The sequence below is a fragment of the Ceratotherium simum genome, chromosome 12, assembly GCF_057802395.1.
Source record: "Ceratotherium simum simum isolate JZ-2026a chromosome 12, ASM5780239v1, whole genome shotgun sequence".
In the NCBI taxonomy this organism is placed as follows: Eukaryota; Metazoa; Chordata; class Mammalia; order Perissodactyla; family Rhinocerotidae; genus Ceratotherium; species Ceratotherium simum.
This window is the reverse complement of record NC_141911.1, coordinates 42,117,991-42,141,920: the sequence shown is the minus strand read 5'-3', so window position 1 is coordinate 42,141,920 and position 23,930 is coordinate 42,117,991. Positions and strand designations below refer to the sequence as shown.

At 36.0% G+C, this 23,930-nt stretch overlaps 1 protein-coding gene across 1 annotated transcript in view; it reads right to left on the bottom strand.

Annotated features, from left to right (window-relative positions):
* INPP4B (inositol polyphosphate-4-phosphatase type II B) overlaps positions 1–23,930 on the bottom strand; it is a 380,123-nt gene that overhangs the window by 117,395 nt on the left and 238,798 nt on the right. The window contains exons 14-15 of the mRNA XM_087437582.1: positions 13,845–14,022; positions 1,054–1,257 (exon numbers count right to left, since the gene is read on the bottom strand). Coding sequence (XP_087293708.1) covers positions 1,054–1,257; positions 13,845–14,022 — 382 coding nt within the window. The remainder of the gene's footprint in view (positions 1–1,053; positions 1,258–13,844; positions 14,023–23,930) is intronic.

Sequence of the window (23,930 nt, the reverse complement as noted above, 5' to 3'; positions counted from 1 at the left end):
ACAGTAAAGAGCTGCCTTCTGTGTGTGTGTGATGTGCATATACTTTGGAGTGTTCTTGGATAATTAATATATATTGATTCAGGAATAACACACCACTCTCCCCTCATCCAGGACCTTCATGTGTCGCTCGTCTTACTCTGCCCAACTAGAGTTCCTGTCACCATGTTGGCTTCTTTTGTTGATTTGCCTTTACTAGCTATTTTTTTCAGATGCTTTTATGTGGCCATCCCTCTGCCAATTTTAGAGCACCTGGAGCAACATCTTTTTAATACTAGAATCATGAACAAGAGGAATTTAAGAGATCTCTGTGTCCACTGCCATTTAAATGCTAACACTTTTTATTATTATTTTTTTTGTGAGGAAGATGAGCCCTGTGCTAACATCTGCCAATCTTTTTTTTTCGCTGAAGAAGACTGGCCCTGGGCTAACATCCGTGCCCATCTGCCTCCACTTTATATGGGATGCCGCCACAGCATGGCTTGCCAAGCAGTGCGTCGGTGAGTGCCTGGGATCCGAACCTGCGAACCCCGGGCCGCGACAGCGGAGCGCGCGCACTTAACCACTTGCGCCACCAGGCCGGCCCCCTGCTAACACTTTTTAAAGTATGTGCAGAACTAAAGCACTGAATTGCAACAATGAAAATACTTCCTGCATCCAAGTAGTGAATTATGGATGATTTTTGACTCTTTTTCTAAAAAATAATTTTAATGGTTTATATTACCTTGGCAGTAAATGAGGAAAAGTATTATCGAGTCTTGTAATTGTGGCATCTTTGCTTTGATGACATATTCTTCATTGTATATACATATAGTAAATATATTTTTGCAAATATATCAATAGCAAATAAATTTTTATGTCAAATAAATGTGATCAGGAATAAAATTTCCATTTATAATTTTCACCTAAGGAAAAATGTGACCTATTTATCCACAATTTGTGTTATGACTGCTTTCCAACTTGTTTTGATGAAAAGCAGAGATTTCTTATCATTCTTGCTTTACTTCTCAGGACTAAACATCAGGAGGCAAGCGATGCGCAAAAAAAAAGACTTACCCACTCTTCCTCATCGTAGTCTGAATGATGTGGTATGGAATCTTGCCTTCTCATTGGTGGGGGTGGGTCCTGAGGACTGCTCTCCTCTGTGCTGTTCTTAGGAGAGGGTTGTTTCTTAAGGATGCATCCTGGCCTGGCAGTGTAAAGTGCTAAAAGAGCACTTCTGACCAGCTGATCCTTGAAGGCATGGACAAAAAGCTCTGTCTGGAAAGAAATTGACAAGAATTAGAAACAGCATGGTAGGCATCTCAGCCTATGCTATGAAAAGGTCAATTGTGGATTTGTTGGCACTCAAGTGGTGTGGATGGTGGAAAAAAATCAGGCAACAGAGAGAAAATGATTCACACCAATCAATGGAAAAGAGTTTGGTTTTGGGTTGCTGCCAAGGTCTTGAGTGCTCCTGTTGTAAAAGTTAATACTGAGGTTCTATATGCACTATAAACACCATCTGTCTCCTCAGCCCCTTATCTTTTAGTTCCAAATCCTGTCTTTGGAGGCGAATTTCACTGGGGATAATCATTTGAGCACCATCTACCTGCTGCATCTTTCAAGCAATTTCAAATATACCTTAAAAGAAAATGTGATCAGACTATGTATATTTTGTATTTTAAACAGAGTTAAAGGCTCAAGAAAAGACATCTCCCTTAAAAAACTAGAGGCAGGAGATCTTTTTTCTTTTTAGCATTACAGACAGATTTCAACAGTAGAGATGACATACGCAGTCTTCCCCATGAAAACATTTGGCTTTTATTCCTTATTATTAACCGTAACTGTCTCTCCACCAAATGGTTCAGTAATGCTTGATGTTAACGAGGTTACTGCGAAACTTGCCATGGTAGATTTTACAAGCTGGTAGTAAATACCTAGTAAGTACTACAGTAATGACAGCTTCCTAACAATAAAGAACTTTACAGCTGTACTTTGCAATTTCCTGACGAAATGTTTAATAGCTTCCCCCTGTAATATACTGGAGGGTGCAGTAATTGATTGTCTGTATTACAGTACACTTAACATACACGTGGCCTAACAATCTGTTCAGTCAAAAAATAGAGAAGTAACTCAAGCACTGACCCATATTGCTAACATACTCATACTTTGTAATCTGTTAGTAAGGGGCCCTTTAATTCATAGCATTATTTTGAATAATAGTTGATATAATCACCATTTAATGAGACACTCTTGGATATAATGCTGACTTCACCATAGCTGTCCCTCAAGGTAGTCATTTATTGGTGTACTCTCAATATGCAGTCAATGGTGCCATGCCTAACTAGTGGTTACTAAATTGTCGCTAACTCTCCCTGTTGTATCACACAATTAAAGAAAACCAGTTAAACCACATGCAAAACAAGTGCCTAATAAGATGATATCATAGCTACATAGTTAATTGTTTGCAATAGATCATGAAATTCTAGAACTGGAAGGACCTTAAAGTAGACCTCTTCATTAACCAGATAAAAACTAACAAAGAAGTGTGGTGACCTGTCCTAGGGCAGACTGCTTACTGGCAGCACAAATGGAACAGATCTCAAGTTTTCTAACAAATTCAGCAACTCTGCCCCTTACTGCACAACACCTACCAGCCACTATCAACCTAGATGCTTCTGTCCTTCTTCCCCTTCTTCCCTAACCCCAAGCTCCCCAAGTGTTTTGAATAGCAACCAGCCCTCATAATTAATTGTGTCAACAACTGCCAATATGACTATCTTTTTTTTTTTTTTTTTTTAAAGATTTTATTTATTTTATTTTTTCCCCCCAAAGCCCCAGTGGATAGTTGTGTGTCGTAGCTGCACATCCTTCTAGTTGCTGCATGTGGGACTCGGCCTCAGGATGAACGGAGAAGTGGTGCCTCGATGCGCACCCGGGATCCAAACCCGGGCCGCCAGCATCGCAGCGCGCGCACTTAACCACCAAGCCACAGGGCCGGCCCGCCAATATGACTATCTTTACTGCTAAACTTTATTAGATGTTTTAAACTCTTTAAATCTATTAGTTATATTGAAGGCACTTTGAAAGTAAGTAGACAAGAAATACAGGAAAAAAGAATATATAAGAATAAAAGCTTGGAAAATATTTTGATAATAAATTAGAAAATCAAAATAAAAAGGTAGCTTTTCTATTTTAAAAGAAATTGATGAAAAAGTTGGTTAGACAGTACTCAGACAAGTCAGTGTAGTTAAAGCAAAATGGAGAAATGTATTGTTTACATAATTTTCCATATAACATGGATGTGTCCATGGATGTGAATTTAAATATTAAAAATGTGAATTTACTTCCATTCAGCTTAACTAAACAATTTCCCTGTTGATAGTTCTAATAAATTCTTTTGATTTATTTTTAGAGCAAAACAGCTTGCCTTCTTTGAATTCCTGTTACTACAGCACCAGTCTCCATCACACTCACATAATTACTATGTAGCTGAATATCTATTCACACCCAATGAAATCTTCTACAGTTCTTATAATCACCCTCATTTTCTTCCCACAGCATGTACACACAGAGATTTCACTTCATTTATTCAGGTCTCATTTGGGTCGATTTATCACCGAAGACATGGGAAATAATACAGTAGATTCTTGCAGTTGTACAACCCAGAATTTTTGAGGGGTAGCTGAAAATAATGCAAAAAATCTTAAACAAACACAATAATAGCTGATATTTCACTTTATGTCTATACTGAAAAAATGTATTTGGCTCCTTGGAAACTCTCTGGATTACCAAGATCCTGTGCATGGAATCACATTTTGCTAGAAAATAGCAGAGGCCAGCCCGGTGGCATAGTGTTTAAGTGTGCGTGCTCCGCTTCGGCAGCCCAGGGCTTGTAGGTTCGGATCCGGGGTGTGCACGGACACACTGCTTGTCAAGCCATGCTGTGGCGACATCACATATAAAGTAGAAGAGGATGGGCATGGATGTTAGCCCAGGGCCAATCTTCCTCAGCAAAAAGAGGAGGATTGGCATTGGATGATAGCTCAGGGCTAATATTCCTCACAAAAAAATAAAAAAAGAAAATAGCAAAATATTCCACTGTAATATCCATGTGACCTGGAAAAATCTTAATTTTCTTGACCAGCATTACTTAGTAAATATAGACCAATGTAGACTGTGATGTTTTACAGTCAAAATAAATCAGCTTAAAGAGATTAATGTGGTCACAACCCCAACACATCTATACGTTACTGTTCTTGCAACTGAGATGATAATAGGAAAGTTAAAAGTCATGGGAAGGATGTGACCATGTTTCTGAGTCGCCTATTCACTTAGAGTCCTGGAAACTTTTTTCCTTTTCTGGTTCAGCTCACACTACATTAAATGAAAGAAGAAAGGCTGTCTAAATGTTATCGTGAGAGTAGGCCAAAAATTTATTTAAAATATTAGTTTAATAACATATTAAAGAGGCATAAACTCTGAACCTAAGGCAGTTCTATTTTATTTGTTTGATATTAAAAAAAGAGAGAGAAATGTTATTTTAAAAATGAAATGTTTTCTTGCCTTATTGACATTTTCCCAATTCATATTCCCATACAAGTATTCTTCAAAGTCACACAGAATTATCTGCAAGCATAAAACTACTAAAAATTACTTCTCCTGGGGATGAATTTCTTCGCTTCCTGAATATTAATGGCAGAGGAATAGTTAGGATATGTTTGTTTAAAACCACTCTTTTTAACTAGAGATGTCTATAAATTAAGCAAAGTCTCTGGGGCCGGCCTGGTGGTGTAGTGGTTAAGAGCGCGTGCTCCGCTTTGGTGGCCTGGGGTTCTCAGGTTCGGGTCCGAGGCACACACCGATGCACCGCTTGTCAAGCCATGCTGTGGTGGCGTGCCGTATAAAATAGAAGAAGGTGGACACAGATGTCAGCCCAGGGCCAATCTTCCTCGGCAAAAAGAGGAGGATTGGCATCGGATGTTAGCTCAGGGCTGATCTTCCTCACACACACACACACAAAAATTAAGCAAAGTCTCATATTATTTAGAATCTCCTTATTGTCATTGAAAAAACTCAAGGCCATGCCTAATCCCAACCGCAATACAGAAGGCAAGGGCATAAACAAGTGATTATCATTTTAGCAGTCATGTATATGGCAAGAAAGAATCCTGTTAATTTTGAAATTTGACATGCTTTAATTATTTCATTGGGTAATGGTGCTAACTCTGACATCAGTGCATTGATATGTGTTTAACATTCCCTAAAGGAAAGAACATCCAACTTTCAGCCAGGAGAGTCACTTGACATCTGGGCAGCTTATCCAAATTATCCACTTGACCTTGGCTAAAACACAGAACCACTTTTCCCCAATGTGTACAAAATTACAAAGCCTACCTGTGAAACCCTCATGGGAATTCATTGTAAATTGTAAAGTAAACTCTTTACACTTTTCTTTTTCGACTGTCTTTTTCAGTTTCCTTTGTTAATTCATAGTCCCCTACTCATCCAAATGTGGTAAGTGGACCCTAAGATACCTTAAACCACTTACTTTTTTTTTGGTGAGGAAGGTTGGCCCTCAGCTAACATTTGTTGCCAATCCTCCTCTTTTTGCTTGAGGAAGATTGTCACTGAGCTAACATCTGTGCCAATCTTCCTCTACTTTATATATGGGACGCCTGCCACAGCATGGCTTGATGAGTGGCACATAGATCTGCGCCCGGGATCCGAACCCATGAACCCCAGGCCGCCGAAGTGGAGCGTGCTGAACTCAACCACTGTGCCACGGGCCAGCCCCTGATTTATTTTTTTTAAGCTAACATTTCTTCTTTTTCAGGATGTTATCCAAGGCTACCAATATTAAAATGTAGACTTCTGAGTCCTAACCGAGAGCTACTGAATCAGAATTTGTAATTTTAGCAAGCTCCCCCAGGATCATTTACTGACATTTTGTGATGCTTAATAATTGAAATCCTCTGTCCTAGCTCAGCCTATCAATTGCTATGAGCATGATCTACACAAAGCATGCCTCCTCAACAACCTTCTCAGTACCTACAGAATAGAATTTCTCTTGGATAAATAACTAGGAGATGGATAGATCATATATATACTTATTAACTTTATGAGATATTGCTGAACTGTCTTCCAAAGTGTCCAAATAATTGTCTATCCATCAGTGATCTATGAAAATTGTGACTGTTTCATATCCTCCCCAAATCTTTGTATGTTCAGCCCTTTTGATAGCTGTTCTAGTGGGTGGTTAGTGGTCTCTCGTTTTAGTTTTAAATTTGCATTTCCCTAATACCAAATGATGATGAGCATCTCTGCATGTGCTTCTTTGCCATCCATATAGTTCCTTTGGTGAAATGTCTTTTCAATTCTTTCGCCTATTTTTTTTTTTTTACTTTTTTGTTTATTGCAGTAACATTGGTTTATAACATTGTATAAATTTCAGGTGCACATCATTATACTTCTATTTCTACATAGATCACATCATGTTCACCACCCAAATACTAATTACAACCCATCACCACACACATGTGCCGAATTATCCCTTTCGCCCTCCTCCCCCCGCCCTTCCCCTCTGGTAACCACCAATCCAATCTCTGTCTCTATGTGCTTGTTTATTTTAATTCAGTTGTTTGTCTTACTATCAAGTTGTAAGAATATGCTGCATATTCTGATACAAATCCTTTGTCAGATATATATTTTACAAATATTTTCTCACAGTCTATGACTTTCCTTTTCATTTTCTTAATGGTTTCTTCTGAATAGTGTCTTCTGAAAAGTTTAATGACAGTTTTAAATGTTGATGAAGTCTTATATATCATTTGTTTTCTTTTTTTGGTTTTTGTGATTTTTGTGTTCTATCTAAGAATTCTTTGTCTAACCCAAGAGGACAAAAATTTTCTCCTATGTTGTCTTCTAGAAGTTTGTTTGCTTATTTCTTTTAGCTTGTATATTAAGGTTTATGATCCATTCTGAATTAATTTTTATATATGTGTGAGGTAAAGATAAAAAAGGGTTCCATTTTTTTGCATATAGATATCAAATTATTCCTGCATTATATGTTAAAATGATATCCTTTCCCCAATGAACTTCCTTTGCATTTTTGTCTGAAGTTATCTGAACACATATGTGAGGATCTATTTCTAGATTCTCTATGCTATTCCATTGATCTATATGTCTATGCTTGCACTAATATGTTTCAAACTACCTAATACATTGGTATTATTTTTGTTTTAAAGAGTAAATATATTGAAGTAAATTAAACGTTTGAATTTTTTTATATCTGTCCACATATTTACCATTTCTGACACTTTTAATTCTTTTGTGTAGATCCAAATTTTCCATGGTATCATTTCCTTCTGCCCAAAGACTTTCCTTTAAATTTTGTTGTACTACAAATCTGTTATGAAATTTCTCAGATTTTATTTGTTTAAAATGATCTTTATTTCACTTTTATTTTTGAGAGACATCTTCTCTAGATATGGAATTATAACTTTTTTGCATAGGTCAGTATTGTGAGGATGTTACTCCATTGTCTTCTGGCTTGCATAAAGTCTAAGAAGAAGTCTGTTATAATTCTCATCTGTGTTGCTCTGCACATAATGAGTCTTTTTTTTTCTTTTCTGGTTCTTCCACGACTTTCTCTTTATCTCTGTTTCTCAGCAATTTGATGATGATGTATCTGTGTTTCCTTTTTTTTTTCTTTAATGTTTTTTCTGCTGGAATACATTTTGCTTCTTGGATCTGTAGTTTGCATGTTTCATCAAATTTTGAAAAATTTGGTCATCTTTTCTGCAAATATTTTTCTGTTCCCCTCTTCTCTTCTGGGACTCCATTGACATGTATGTTAGACTTCTCGGTATTGTTCTACAAGTCATTCATGTTCTGTTTATCTTTTTCAGTCTTTTTCTCTATGCGTCATTTAAATAGTTTCTAATGCTATGTTTGTAAGTTCACCATCTATTCTTCTGAAGTGACCAATGTGCTAATTCCACTCAGTACATATTTTTATTTCAGAAATTATATTTTACATTTCTCTGAGTTCTATGTGATTCTTTTTTTAGTCTTTCATTTTTCTCCTCATCCTGTTCATGTGTTTCTCTGCATTCCTAAATATATAGAGTACGCTTATAATTGCCATTTTAGAGTCCTTATCTGCTAATTGCATCCTCTCTTGTCATTTCTGGGTCTGTTTCAATTGCTTGATTTTTCTTCTTATTATGAGTTATATTTTCCTGCTTCATTGCACGCTTGGCATATGCTTATTGAATGCCAAGCGTTTTGTGTTTTATGTTCTTGGTTGCTGGATTTTATTGTATTCTTTAAATAATGTTGGATTTTATTCCAGTGTGAGGTTAAGTTACTTGGAATCAGTAATGTTCTTTTGGGCCTTATTTTTAAATCTTGTCAGAGTGGATCAAGAGTAGTCTGTAATCTAGGACTAATTTAGTCCCACTTTCAAGGCCAGGCCCTTCTACACAATGCCCTATGTATTATAAAATCTTTTCACTCTTCTGGTGGGAAGATAAGCTATTTCCAGCCCTGTGTGACCACCAGAAATCATTTTACCTAATTATTTCTGCTGTTTATTTCCCTGGGCTTGGGTAGTTTATTCTCATACATATGCAGAGCAGTACTCAGATAAAGATTTAAATGCACCTATTTACAGATCTCCAGGGCTTTGTGTGTGCAGTTCCCTCCTTTCTGGTACTCTGCTCTGTGAATTCTAGCCATCTTGGCCTTTTTGAACTCCAATCTCTATCTCTTCAACTTGAAAACTTACTGTTAATGCTACATCCCAGAAACTGCCTCCAGGATGTAAGGTAGGTAATCAGAAGGATCACAGTTTGTTATCTTCCTGTGCTGCCTATTTTCCAATGCCTAAAAACCATTATTTTATATATTTAGGCCAGTTTTCATATTGTTTAAGGTGGGAGGTCCATGTTACTCCCTCACGGCCAGAAACAGAAGTTCTAATTCCATGTATTTTATGTACAAGTCTCATTCTTAACATTATTTTACTTTCTTATCTTTATTTTCCCTATTCTTCAATATTCTAACAAACAAAAGTTTTGTTTTTTTATACAGTATTACTTATTTCACCAATTAAACATTTACTGTATGAGGGTGAATAAGAAAAACAGAAATATAAGTTCTCATCCTGAAATTTCATCTTCATTTATACCAGTTATTTTCAAGTTCCTTCAGACTATATATATATATATACTGTGTGTGTGTGTGTATATATATATGTGTATGTATATATGTATATATATATAGTGTGTATATATATATACACAAATAAAAAAAATCATATAAAAAACAAACAAAAATCCTCTATTCATCAAGTTCTTTGTTTACTTTGGGACTGAGATAGACCTAGAAAGAGTTGAAGTGAATAAACAATAAGAAATTTCTTCTCAGTACCTAAGTAATCAACATAATCAATATCCTTCTGTATATTATATGTATCTTCAACTTCTTAGCTTACTGACTTCTTGGCATTGTTATTAAGGAAAACAGAAAATTACTTAAGAAAATTCCAAGTTAAGTTTTAGAATGAAATGCTTTTTTCTTTCTTTGAATACAATAGAATGCGTTGGAATACTGTGTTGAGGTTGAGAGGATACTAGGAACTGGACGGTGTGAGATTTTCTCAAATATACTGTGAGCAGAGCCTCTAATATTTGTGACAAAATCCTTTTTTTGTTGTTGTTTACCATTTCACAATTGTAATATATTGTGAAACACCTCATTCTTTTAAAGTCTTAGGTTGTAAAAGTTAAGGACCATGTCTATGTAGTATTTGTCACATACCATCGAGTACAATACCACACACAATTAGGTGCTCAATATTGCTTTTTGATGAGCAGGATAATCACTTTCTAAAGAAGATCTATCAATCTCTATGGAATGGAGAATGCGATGGGCATTTGAAGCTAATGTCACACACATATCTGAGCTATGAGAGATATCTATACATTGCCTACATTTAGGTCCTTATTTTTCCAGTTTAAATTTCTTTACATTACTTTTCTCTTTTTATTTTTCAGTAGTATTGCATACTTTTAGTCTAGGGAAAAGGACAACGCATTTTTATCCCACTCTGTTATTAACCTTCCATATGTTATGCTAAAAATTTGGCCTGTGCTTTGTCTTCTCTGTTGGAATTATTCATATAAACTCAGAGTTTGCCTTTTGTTATGACCCTATATCATAAGATTAAATAATGCCTTTAATATTTTCATAAACTAATATGCAGCAAACAAACCCAGTTATCCATCAGAAGAGAGACTAAAAATTAAAAAATTAGAACAATTTAATTGAGTCTGTGCACATTAGGACATGAAAAATTTATAGAAAATTTTTACTCTTGTGAAATTTCAGGTATGTCCCCCCCACTCCCACCCCTACCTCCCTACTTGTTTTCTTAGTTCTATATACAAATGTCCATCTTAGCACTCATGGAACATTTGACAATATACTATAGTGGTTAAGCTCACAGAATCTGGAGGCAGACACACAAGGTGGGTGACTGCGGGATCATTAAATCTATTTCTGTACCTCAGTTTCCTCTACTGTATAAAATGAGGATGGTAACAGTACCTACTTCATAGGATTAGAAAGATTAGATGTTGAAAATTATAGTACCCACCTCATGGACTTGTGAAAATTTAAGACCTTGTAATAGTACTTCACAGTTATTAAACCTCCAATAAATGCTATCTATTATTGACATCATCATTAGCATCATAACCATTACCATCAAGAACTTTGAATCTCTTGGGAAGAACAGGTCTATGTCTTATTTCAATTTGTGTCCCTAGTGTCAAGGACAGTGTTTGGCAAATAGTATGAATTCAGTAAATATTTTTACTTTTTCTAAATTGTGTTTGTTTGTTTTTCCACCAATAGACACTTAGAGGGATGGAATTTTCCTGAGGAACCTTAGTCCTGTGGCTTGGTTATCAGTAGCAGTAGAGATGATTTGAATAGCTTTCGGATCTACAAATAGTGCCTACTCTGAGACTCTCTGAACATGCCCTCTTCGCAAGTTGGGTTTCTCCGTTGCCCCTTGCTTTTCCCCTAGACTCTGAGTACATGTTGAACTGATATTGCATCCATTGCTATCATCTCCAGATACAATGGCTTACCTAATGGGAAGGATGCCATCTCATTGCAGAATAACTGAATGCCCCCTGCCCTCAGCCTTCCCCAGCCTCTCCAGTCTACTACAGTGAGCTCTCCCATGTTCAGCCGCTCAAAGGCTATAAAACCTTTAGAGTTCCCAGATAAGTATGAACATAGACTATCCCTATTAAGGACTGAATAGGCTATATGGATGAGTTCCTAAGAAAACAATTCAAGTCCTCGTCTTCCAAACATATCAGTTTAGATCCAATAAAAGAAACAAGGGGACTATCAATGAAGGAATTTTTGTTCTCTAATCCAGTGTGCAAGACCCCAATGCTAAAAACAAAATGTTTTAAGCTAACTCTTGCTAATATTAAATTATACTAAAATTTAAGATGCCGCTAAAACCACTTACCTTTTATGCTAAATTCATGGATCATACTTTATTTTAAACCATGAGCTACTCACTGTCTTCATAGACTATGCAAAACCCTGTTAACTTAGATAATTCTTTGAAATTCCAGGCGTGAATTCTTGAAAGAATGCATGGCTTGCAAACTTAACTTAAAAAAGATCCTCCTGATTTCAAGGGCTGACAGATATATTAGTAGAGGAAGCTGTCTACTCAGTAGAAAACCATAGGGGAAAAGTTGGAGCAATGCTGAATTAAAGGAGGAGAAAATATGCACCCTGTCCCCTCCTGAATCACTGCAGCAAGTTGTAAATGATGTATGAAATGACAAATCCCTGCCCAATGCCCAGGAAGAATATAAATACTGCTCTGTAATCACTGCAGTGATGTGCTATTTGCTAAAATTTTCTGCTTAGGTGAACCCAGGGAAACCTCACCTCATCTACAAATCCGAAAAAGAACTGAACCGAAATGAAATTATATTATTTTACTGTATTCAACAGCCTCCTCTTTTTTTCCTTTTTCCTAGCCATAACATATTTATTGACCATTAGACATACTTATTGACTATTAGAATACTTGAGTGTTGCCGAGGAGTTTTTCTAACAAAAAAAAAGTTTTTTAACGTTAAATAAGAAAATGTCAAAACACATATATTACATAGAGGATAGCAGAGTTTCCATTCCAGCGTCAATCAGACCTGGGTTTGGACCCTGGTTTTGTTTGAATCCTAGGTTTGACTCGCTGCATGATTTTGCACATTTTTTTAACTTCTCTGAGCTTCCATCCTTTCCTTTGTGAAATGGAGATAATATGTACCCACAATTTGAAGATTAAATGAAATAAGTCATGAAGTCCATAGCACAATATGTGACAAAGTAGGTACTTGTAAAATTTGAGTCAATTTTTTCCTCCCTTTTCATGATGGAGGCACCTGTTCGGGCATGGAAGGAATGTTGCATTCTGAACTGGAAGTCTTGGATTTTGATTTTTCACTTTTTAATTTGTTTGACAATTCACTTGACCTTTCTGAATAGATACTGGCTAATTTTTTTTATAATTTTATTTATTTATTTTTCCCCCCAAAGCCCCAGTAGATAGTTGTATGTCATAGTTGCACATCCTTCCAGTTGCTGTATGTGGGATGCGGCCCCAGCATGGCCAGAGAAGCGGTGCATCGGTGCGCACCCGGGATCCCATCCCGGGCTGCCAGCGGTGGAGCACGCGCACTTAACCGCCAAGCCACGGGGCCGGCCAGATACTGGCTAATTTTTAATGAAAATAGATATTAGTTACATCTTATGAGAAAATATATGATAATGTACACTTTAAAATGTTAAATAAGTGCAAGGTATTATTATTATAAATTAACATATCAGAATCAAAAGTATATACATATATAGTATCCAGGTTTCTATGAATCTGCTCTTCAGGGACATGAAGAACTACACTGTTATTTTATTCTAAAATGATACCATGAGAATTTTCTTTGGTCAGTTTTTTCAAGGGCATATTTATTGAAAGTATCTCATCATAAATTGCAAGATGTCCTCAGAATCAGAGGTTATGAATGAGTGTATTGGAATTGGACTCTAGGACACCAGGTTTTACATTTAAAATCAAGCTGCAATTTGTCTTTTTCTATCTTAGTTCTCTCTCTGTCATTCAGCTGCCCTAATTAGTTATGGAAGTGGACATTGAGTGGCCACCCCATGCCAGATTAACTTTCTTCTCTGCATATACAGATGCAAGTCACCTTTGGAAAAATCAAGGTGTAGGTCCCACTACATTTCAAACAATAACTAATACTTTTGGAAATTTTTAGAACCTTCTCCCAGTAGATAATGTTGTAGAGAGCAAACTGAAGAAGAATTGCCCCATGCCACTAATAAGAATCCACATCAAAGTTCTCCTTTCAAATGAAGTGACATTGCTATTCAAATGTATAGCTTCATATGCATAAAAATTAGGTGATCACCAAAGGAAAATAAAGTGATTTTCAAATTCTAATTTAATTCATTTAATAAGACCATGAACCAAAGAAATGAAAGATGTCAAGGAAAAGAGAAAATATACCCCAACCAATAACAGGTTTCATTTCCTACTAGGAAAAAAAAATAATGCTCAGTAAGATTTGAAAAGAGAATGAGGCCAATTCATTTTGATCCTGTGGCAATACTTTGAAGCTTACTTTTTAACCTAGTCTATTTTACATTTTCAGATGCTATGAAAGGCAATGTATGCAGAAAGCAACACCAATGGGGATTTGGGTATTTCATTTTCCCCACTGTAGGGATGATTTGGATCTTACTTTTTCTGAAAGCATCTTTAAAGAATTCTTCAAGCTGTCTGGAGAATGCTGGCTTGCAGAATTAAGCAGTAGGTCTGCATAGGTCGCTATCAGAGGTTGTAGTTGATTGATGTTGCTGAGAACTTCTTTTGCTTTGGCTGTGTTTTCAGGTGAATAGTAAATAAATTGGTACTCAGTACTGCAACAACAAAGATAAAGACAAGTTACACAAAAAGCAGGAAGAATCTGCAGCCCTGAATACTGGCAAATGATAAACAGAACTCCAAATATCATTACTCCCCATTGAACAGACAAGAACTGTTCTAAGAGACTATTTTACAATGTCCTAAGAGTTTTTTAAGTAACACGACCAGGATATTTTTTAAGACTAGGTAAAATAAATCCAGTCCTTTCTTAACCACTAGGACGATTCTTTATGATTACCTATGTCAAATATTAGTATTCAAAACAAATCAGTATTAATAGAATTACTAACGAACTTGAAGTCACATAGGACAGAGGGAAAAATATGAGTCTTTATATTCAGGTGAACACGAATAAGTTTCTTATTCTTAACTTATTCTAATTTTTGTAATGCCTTTTATAAGGCTGCTTTTTTGCACTCTATCTTTATATTCAGCACAAGTTGCTTTGGATCTCGTCTCATTACTAGTGTTGCCTCCTCTGATATTTTTCATCATCCTTTCCTTCTTTGCCCTCCCCATATACTCCCTACCCTCTTCCCCTGCTCCTTTCAATACATTCTTCAATCACCATCATGGGACATAACCATAACTCCTGCCCCTGCTCCTAAGTCAGTCTCCGTTGGAGCAGAGTTTTGTAGTAGGCATTGGCTCTCCTGATTAAGTCTTTAAGGATGAGCACCTTACCTAGTGAGGCTGAAAGATTCATTTTCCATAATAAAAGCCAATGCTGGTATCCAGGATGAAATAGTATGGTATGGAAAAAAAAATATCTCTACCCACAAAATAATTTTAAGTATACATAAATTTCATCCACCTATTCAGTGCCTTACTCTTTAAACATGTCATATATTTTAACAGTTATAGCTTCTTAAATGGAAAGTTATGAGTATAATTTAATTACCGAAATAAAAAGAATATAGCGAAACTCTATTTTATAGTGGTCTGAAATTTAAACTGAATCCAAACACTTGAATCAACTATCAATCAGACAAAACCAGAAGAAAGACAAAATATTTGCTTGGACAAAAAACATTTTAATAGCATATAAATAATACAGCAAATCATGGATAATGAAAATTGAAATTGGTTTCATGATAGTTTTCTATTGATGAAACAGTGAATTAAAGTGTGTTATATATACGCACTTTAATTTATATTTATTTAAATTATTTAATTTCAATTTAATTAGAATACACACACACCCATACTCATATGTACATGTGTGCATATTTTCATATTTTGGAGATGTAAAGAAGAATAAAGCATATGATGAAATTATATTTATATTCATAAATTCTAATTGCTACCAAAATACAATTTAAAAAGCGGTTGTATATTCTTGAGTGCGTATTCCACTTCAGTTGCTTTTTGCTGGTCCTCCTTATTTCCCCAACCTCTGGCAGTGGCATGCTCCAGGGTTCAGTCCTTGGAACTCTTCCTTTTTTTATCTATATGTCCTTCCTAAGTAATCACATTTAATCTTGTGGTAAAATACCTCAGTTGTGCTAATGATTCCCCAATTCACATCTCTAACCTAGACCTTTTCCCTGAACTCCAATTAAAAACAAAAGCTCTCCTCTTGACAGTTCCAACTTATCACATCCCACACTGAGCTCTTGATCTGCTCCCCATTCTCAACACGAACCCTTCCTGCACTCTTCCCCAACGTCGTTCACAGCAAGCCCATTTGATGCGGTCTATGTCTCTTCTCTTTCTCTCCTATGTTTTGTCCAATTTTCAGAATATTCTGCCTTTTCCTTCGAAATACATGCAGAATCCAACCACTCATTTCCAAACTCCCTGTAACTACCCTGGTGCAAGGCACCATCATCTTCTACCGCAAGGATTATTTAATAGCCTACCAACTGGTCTCCCCACCTCTGTCCTTTCTCTATGACATTGAAATCCTTGACTTATGCTTAGGTTTGAAGGAGGCAGGAGGCAGTCAAGGAGAGAGAAATAAAGCAGCTCTCCCTTGTTCCCTGTCCACATCCCAAATCCTGGGACTCGCTCTGCCACTTATCTCTGCCTCCCCTCCCCAACATCACTACTACCTCCATTCCTTAACCCCTTTGCTCAGCCAAGCTACTACTTTGGTAAATGGAGTCATAGAAAAATACAGATGAGAGATGATCAATAGGCACAGAGGGAAAAGGGAAGGCATAGATAGAGGAGGAGGGGCATGAGAATAGGAAAAACTGCTGTTGAGTGACGGGCCTCTGCTCCTGTGGCAGAACTAAATCTCTCTAGAGAAAAATTCAAGGACTATTTTCACTTATTTTTTCCCAACTCAAGCACTACTTGCAAAAAAAACCATCTCTTGAATCCAGAAGGAGGGATAGACATGCTCTCAGTTCTAACTGAGAAGAAAACCGTGTGGATAATAAATGAAAATTTACACCTTAGTGTACTTGAATATACCCTTCTGGCTTCACAGGGTTTAACAATGTGCTTCATGAAATTGTAGAATGTAAAAACATACTCCTCTGCTTTTCTCCATGCACCCTTTCCATTTCTTGCTAGAAGTGTGGCTTAGAGAAAAGAACTAGAAGGAAAACAGTATTTGTTTTGTTTACCTCCTAGAGATTTCACTTATATAATTAAATGAGTTACATGATCTAAGCATAAATTGATGTTTATCTTTGAAACTACTCTTTTTTTAAAAAATGTTGGTTACATGGAAATTTTAGAATCAGTATTTTGAACAAAGATGGATTCTGCCAATTACTAGCTCTGGGACAGGTAATGCTAATCAAGAAAGAAAAAACCTAAAATTCGTTTTGGCTCAACTTACCCTCAAAAAAATTTGCCTATTGGCTCTGATCACAGTGGCTCCTACTTTTCCACTTTTCAGTTTGCAAGTTCTTATCTGCAATTTCTTGACCATTAAGACCTTTTCTCTATATACATCCTTTCCTTATCCCTATTCTTCTTGCCCTAACAAAAATTTCCCAGGCACTCATATGACTTTAGACAAAGTCCAGTGTGTTTTCACTTCCTTCCATGGCCTATTCCCATTTATCCCTGAGTTCACTTGCACTGATTTCGTTTGCCAGCTTCAAGGATCTGGTCAGTACTATTTGTGCCTTGTTTGGCTTCTGATATTTTCATGCTCACTGCTCTGTGAAGGTGTGATGGAACAACACCCAAACCAGGCCCCGTGATTCCCTCCCATCCAAAGAATTTCTCAACTCCATCCTGGACTTTATTCATTCATATACCTATTCAAAGAATAGAAACCATTCCCAAATACACTGCAAAAGTAAATGTTCCCTTGACTGCAACTGGGAATGACAGACCTTTTTGGGGTGATGGAAATGCCCTAAAATTAGACTGTGAAGATGACTGCACAATCCTGTAAATTTACTAAAAATCATTGATTTGTACTCTTAAAATAGGTCAGTTGTATGATATGCAAATTACACTACAGAAGCAGAGAGTAGAATGGTGGTGGCCAGGGGCTGTGGGGAGGGAGAAATGGGGAGATGTTGGTCAAGGGGTACAAAGTTTCAGTTATGCAAGATGTATAAGTGCTGGAGATCTAATGCATAGCAGGGTGACTATAGTTAACAATACTGTATTGCATGCTCGAAATTTGCTAACAGGGTAGATCCTAAGTGTTCTCACCACAAAAAGAAAATGGTAACTTTGTGAGATGATGGAAGATAGGTTAATTAGCTTGACTGTGATGATTATTTCACAATGTATACATATATCAAAACATCAAGTTATACAACTTGAGTACATAAAATTTTTATTTTTCAATTATACCTCAATAAAGCTAGGGGAAGAAAAACAAATGTTCCCAGCATATGACATTATAGTGCTGGTGATTATGATTCTGAGATAAAAATGTAGGAAAACAGAAGGTATATTTAGGGACCATTTAACTTTTTTCCCTGTTAAATCTGATAATACTTTTGTGGAGGGTCTATAATAAAGCCAATAATTTATACTGTAGAATTTATCCTAATAATACAAATCTCTCTCTCTCCTTCATTCACTCATTTTAATAGCTAATAATCATTGTATAGGCCTAGGATTATGCTAAATTTTTTTCAGGGATTGTCTTATTTAATCTTGACAACAGCTCTCTGAGGAATAATTATTCTTCCAGCATACAGATAAGGAAATTGAAGCTTGGGTAGGTTAAGCAACTTGGCCAGGATCACAGAACTAGCATAGATGGTAGAACCAGGGTTCAAACCCAGGTCTTTATTATTACACAGTCTGAACTCGTAATTATGTTTTACTACCTCATGAACACGCTATTGATCCATTTTAAATTTGGAAATGTTATAATATGATAACTAACACAGGAAACATCTTTCACTTAGTAACATAATGGTAGGTACAGCCCATAAATATTAAAATAAAATTTAACTGAAGAAGTTCTCATCTTCTAATTAAAACAAAGCTCATTAAAGAAAATGTATGATTCTACTTTATAACACAGATTAGACTAAAGAAAGAATTTGAATATCATCTCACAGTAAATTGCTTTCAACAAATATTTAAAGACTGCTACTTGGTCACCGCATTTAGGAAAGTGAAAGGCCACAGGTAGCCAGCAAGATCATCAGTGTGGATGATGTGGATGAGTGTAATGATGCCTGTACTCTAGATCCCACAGCTAGGGCTGGTAGCAGAGAAGAAGGAAAAGGGGATAACTTTTTTGACTCAGTCTTCTTCCCATAAGACCTTGCAAACCTAAGGCCCGATATTCTTGGTGTGTGCAAATACCTTTTGATAGCCATGGTTTCAGGGCTTGCTTACTAAACACTCAGTACTATAGCTCCTTACATTTCTGAGAGGTCAGACAGTTATTTAAAAGCAACATGAGAGAATGTCACATTGCATCCAACATTTCCAGGTATTTTGCAGTTGATTTTCTTTTTTTCATGACCTAGTTTTCCATATTTGCTTGAAGCAGAAATGGCAAAAGTAGTTTACAAAGACATTTCTTTTACTCTACAACTAAATAAAAAGGAGAAGACATAGAAAACAAACTATCCAAAAGAAATAGAACTCTGTCTGTATCTATCCATATGACTCTAAATAAACTTATTATCCTTTCCAAAACACTCACCGATATGCTTAGATTGATGTCTTTTGTGTATAGTATATAACTTCATGTTTTCTTTCAGGTACATTTTTTATATATATCTCTACGTATCTCATAATCCACATACTAATTGAAAGGACCACATAGGACTCTACTTTAATGACGAAGAATAGATTGCTTATTCATTCATTCAAGATGTTTCTAATATTTTACTATTATGAATAGAATGTATGAAAATCTTTAAAAATTTTGCATTTTCTCTTTTATTATTTTTATTGTAGAATATAAGTGGTTTTCTTTAAGTGTATTTGGGAGGGCTATAGACAGAATCAACAAGGCTAAAGTCTTAGAAATATTTTTACTGACTAGTATACAGAGCAATTTTAGGTAGATTAAAATAATAACTGATTTGAGTGCAAATCACCTCACCAATTCATGTTTTGGTTTTTTTAATAGTACAGATAAAGTAATTTACTTTTAAAATTATATTCTCATAAAAGCCCAGAAGAAGTTGAATGGACCGACTTTTTTAAAATTTCTATTTTGTGGGTAGCAAAATCAATTCCTAGAAAGGTCATCCATAACTACCATTATTAGTTAGAAGTAACATTGTTCATTTATTAAGAGCATACGTTTTGTGTTGAATATCTACTGATTGCACAAGGGTGAATGAGTATGGAAGAAGAACTTGAGAGTGGGGACAGAAGTCTAATTTTCTAGTTCGGGCTCTGTCATTATTTGTATGGGTAATTCAAACTTTGGACCTCAGTATTCCCATCAATAAAATAAATAGAGGAATTTGTGATCTCTACAATTCCCTGTTAGTTCTAACATACAAAAGATTCTTTAATGGGAAAAAAGCACAGACTCAACCAAATGATTTTCTTGTTTCCTAAAACTATTTTCCATTTTGAATATAGAACACTGACCTTTTTAAGTAATCAATGGAAACAGATGGTTTGTTTCCTATACTCCCTATCCCAGCAACCTTGGCATTTGCCCAGTTATATAAACGAGAAACCCAAGTCCTTCAACTCTGCCCAGGTTCTCTCAAGTCCTCATGCAGCTGGATTTAAATCCTGTAAAAGTTTCCTTAAAATCTTCAACTCCATAGTCACCCACTTCCTCTCACCAACACTATTAAAATAGCCTAAGTTTTTGCCCTTCTTCAGTTCTCAAAATGCAAATCTGACCATGTTGATCCTCAGACAAAACCTGTTAATGAGTCCCTATAGCCTATAGGATGAGCTGCCAGGACTTGATATAACAAACAAGTATCCTTCAGAGTTGACTCCTGTCCCCTGCCCAGCCTTACTTATATCCTTACACACTCTCTCTCTCCACTCCGCCTCGCCCCGCCCTTCCTCCCCACCCCTGCTGCTATTTGTTCCTGGAGTTTTTGAGCCAAGGTGCAGTGAATGGCACCACCATATGCTACGTAGAAACCTGGGAGTCTTTCTTGATACCTCTGGATTTTGCCTTTCACTCCAAACAAACACACAAAATCCAAATACTTGCCAAGCCCTCCTAAATATTTCTGTAACTGATCTCCTTCTTTCCATCTGGGCTGACATCACCCTAGGCCAAACCATATTTCTCCTCTGACAGGCTCATTGTAAAAACCACTTATTAATGCAAGCAAGCCTTATGACAGGGAAGAGGACACTGGAATTGTTCAGGCAAGGTCCTATCTGAGAAAGATTTTGCAATAACTCAATTTTTCTCATGTTTTACGAGCCAATTTTGTGATTTTTCCATGACATAGATCCCATACGTACATTTTTTTTTAAAGTTAGTACTCTTACTATAATCTTGCAAAGAATGAGAAATTCTACAGTTAGCTTCTTAAGCTCTGGAAAATACAGTATTTTTTATTTTCTGAAAATTTATTTGTAGATGACTTTTCTGCTGTTCACTTCCTTTGGCATGATGGATATTAAATATCTAAGCTAACAAAGAGCTTTAAAAAATATGCTGGAAATCACTCAGTATTTAAGCTTACTACAAAAGGATTGGATTAAAGGCACACTAGTTGAAATGACATAACTGTGTCACAGTTTAAAATATTGTTTTAGTTTACAGAGAAGGAGACATGCAATTCCTGATTTACAGAGAATAAATCCCCAAACCATATTATCTTGTCATATTTAGTTTTTTAAGTAAGCAGATAAAAAGGTTTGTTTCTGTAATTTGCCTAATAGATCTCACATTTTATTTTTTATTTTTTTTATTTATTTATTTTTTTAAAAAGGTAAAGATTTTCTTATTTAATAACCAACTCTATGTTGTTTACAAAGAATAATACAAAATATAAGAATATAGAAATGTGAAAAAGTAATAGAATGTGAAAGATGTATTATGATATACTATATAAAGAAACGCATCCATAACCAACTTGATATTAAACAAGTAGGTTTTACACCAAAAGAAAAAAGAACCTAAAAACCAAAGACCATCACTTCATGATAATAGCCAGCTAAATTTATCAGGATAATATACAAAGTTAAAAACAATAGCTTGTAATAATATAGCCTCAAATGTATAACAAAACAGCATACAGAACTTTATGGAGAATAGACATGTCTACAATCATCATGAGAGATATTTTTTTTTCTTGCTGAGGAAGATTCACCCTGAGCCAACATCTCTGTCAATCCTCCTCTATTTTGTACGTGGGTCGCGCCCACAGCACGGTCGACGAGTGGTATAGGTCCATGCCCAGGAACCGAACCCACAACCCAGGCCACTGAAGTGGATCACGCCAAACTTTAACCACCAGATCACGGTGCCGGCCCTCTTATCATGAGAGATTTTAACACATCTTTAAGTAATTCATAAAACATGCAGACAAAATACATCAATAAAGTTAGAAAATATTTGAGAAACAGCCTTAACAAATGTGGCCATTTGTATTAATATAGAGATCTGAACCCAAAAAAGTAGAAGACACACTACCTCCAAGCACACTTGGAACTTTCACATAAAATTTACATCACATTTTATTTTTTAAATCCTAATCTTGTTGATTAACTTTTCCTTCTGAGATAAAATCAGAAGTCATATTTTAATAACTATATGAAATTAAATCATTTAATTATAAAGTCAAATTATACAAATTATCTTCCTGAGAAATAGTGATGGTATACTTAATAAGTCCTTCCTCAAAAATCTCAAGATTTTAACCACTCTAACAATCTAATGATCTCAAAAGAAACCAGCCACATCTATAGAATAAATAAGGAAACTGCAGGGGGAGAAGTTCAGTGGCCTTCTGAAATCCCACAATTAAGATTGATTCTGTGTTCTATCATTTTCAGACACTGTTCTCTTCAACAAATTTATTAACACTATAAATTCTAGGATTATTTAGCAAACTTAGTTTCATTTACAATTAAAGTCATTTTCTTTAAAGGAAAGGTTTAACTTTTAAGAACTTTGAACTGTCAGACAATATGCAGTGCTTTTTGCCTAAGCTTCAGATCATGCTTTGCTTTACAAGCTTCTGGGTAGGTGATTGGAAGAATGCTGCAAACTTTTAAATGTCAAAGTCACCATTGTGCTACTAATATTGAATCAGATTTTAGGTTGGCTATTTTACAAAAATTATCAGCTTTCTCCCTTCAGAACACATAAAAGTTTATTTTTTCTTCCTTGTGAGGTATGAGCAAACACTAACATTCTAATACCTGACAAATGGCTGTTTTTAAAGCCTACAAGACATTTTCCACAAATGCCCCTATGTTTCTGTTTCCTAATTCCACAAACATTCCCTCTATTTCTGTTACCTAATTCAGTCACATTGATTTCTTCAGGCAGAGTAATTTGTTCTTCCTTCTACTCCTGTGACAGGCAAATGCTTTCACTACTTTCATTTACTCCCTCATATACTTATTCATTTAACAACATTTCTCAAGTTAGTTCCTGGGGATACTGTGGTAAACCAGACAGACACAGCCCATGCCCTCATACTTAACAAAGCCTAGAAGGGAAGACAGACAACTAGAAGTGTTTGTACACTGCAGGGTAAAAGCAGACGTGGTCTAGCCAAGGAGTCCGAGATGGCTTGCAGGCAGAATGGAAACTGAGCAAGTTCAGTCTGGTTCGCTACGGAGGGTGGTGTGAGTGTAAGAGATGATGGTGGGAGTGGTGAGAGAGGAAGCTGGAGAAGAAAGCAGGGCCAGATTACACATGAATATATTATGCACCTTGTACTTTACCTTCCAGGCAAAAGGCAGCTACAACATGTTTAAAATTATGAAATCACAAGATTCCATTTGCCTTTTAGAAATATTTCTCCAACCAAGGTGAGGAAAATGGATTAGATGAGAGTCAGCCTGGAAGATGGAGAGTGATTAAGAGATTTGGCAGTAGAACATTTAAAAGATGGTGATTCTCTGGGTTAGGATTATCCTAAGGCACAATTTATTATTGAAATGAATGACTTCCTGAGAAATAAAAAAGTAGAAATGACAGAATTTATTTTTTTTTATGGGGGTTGGGAGTGGAAGCAAGAGAAGAAAAGTAGTCAAGGAGTTTCACATTTCTAAGTTGAACATCTGGGTGGAAGGTGGTATCTTTTACTAAGAAGAGAAATCCCCAAGAGAAGTTTGAGGGTAAAGGGGTGAGAGATGACTTAATATGTTGACTATGAGGTGTTTGGATGATACCATTAATAGGGAGCTGTATGCCAGATGGTTGTAAATACATGTCTGGGTCTCATTAGCCATACTTAGGCTTAACACAGAGATGGTGGCTGAAGCCCAGTGCTCAAGAATACGTGGGCAATTAGGCATCTTATGCACACTGATACAACTTTTTTGGAGGGCCATATGGCAG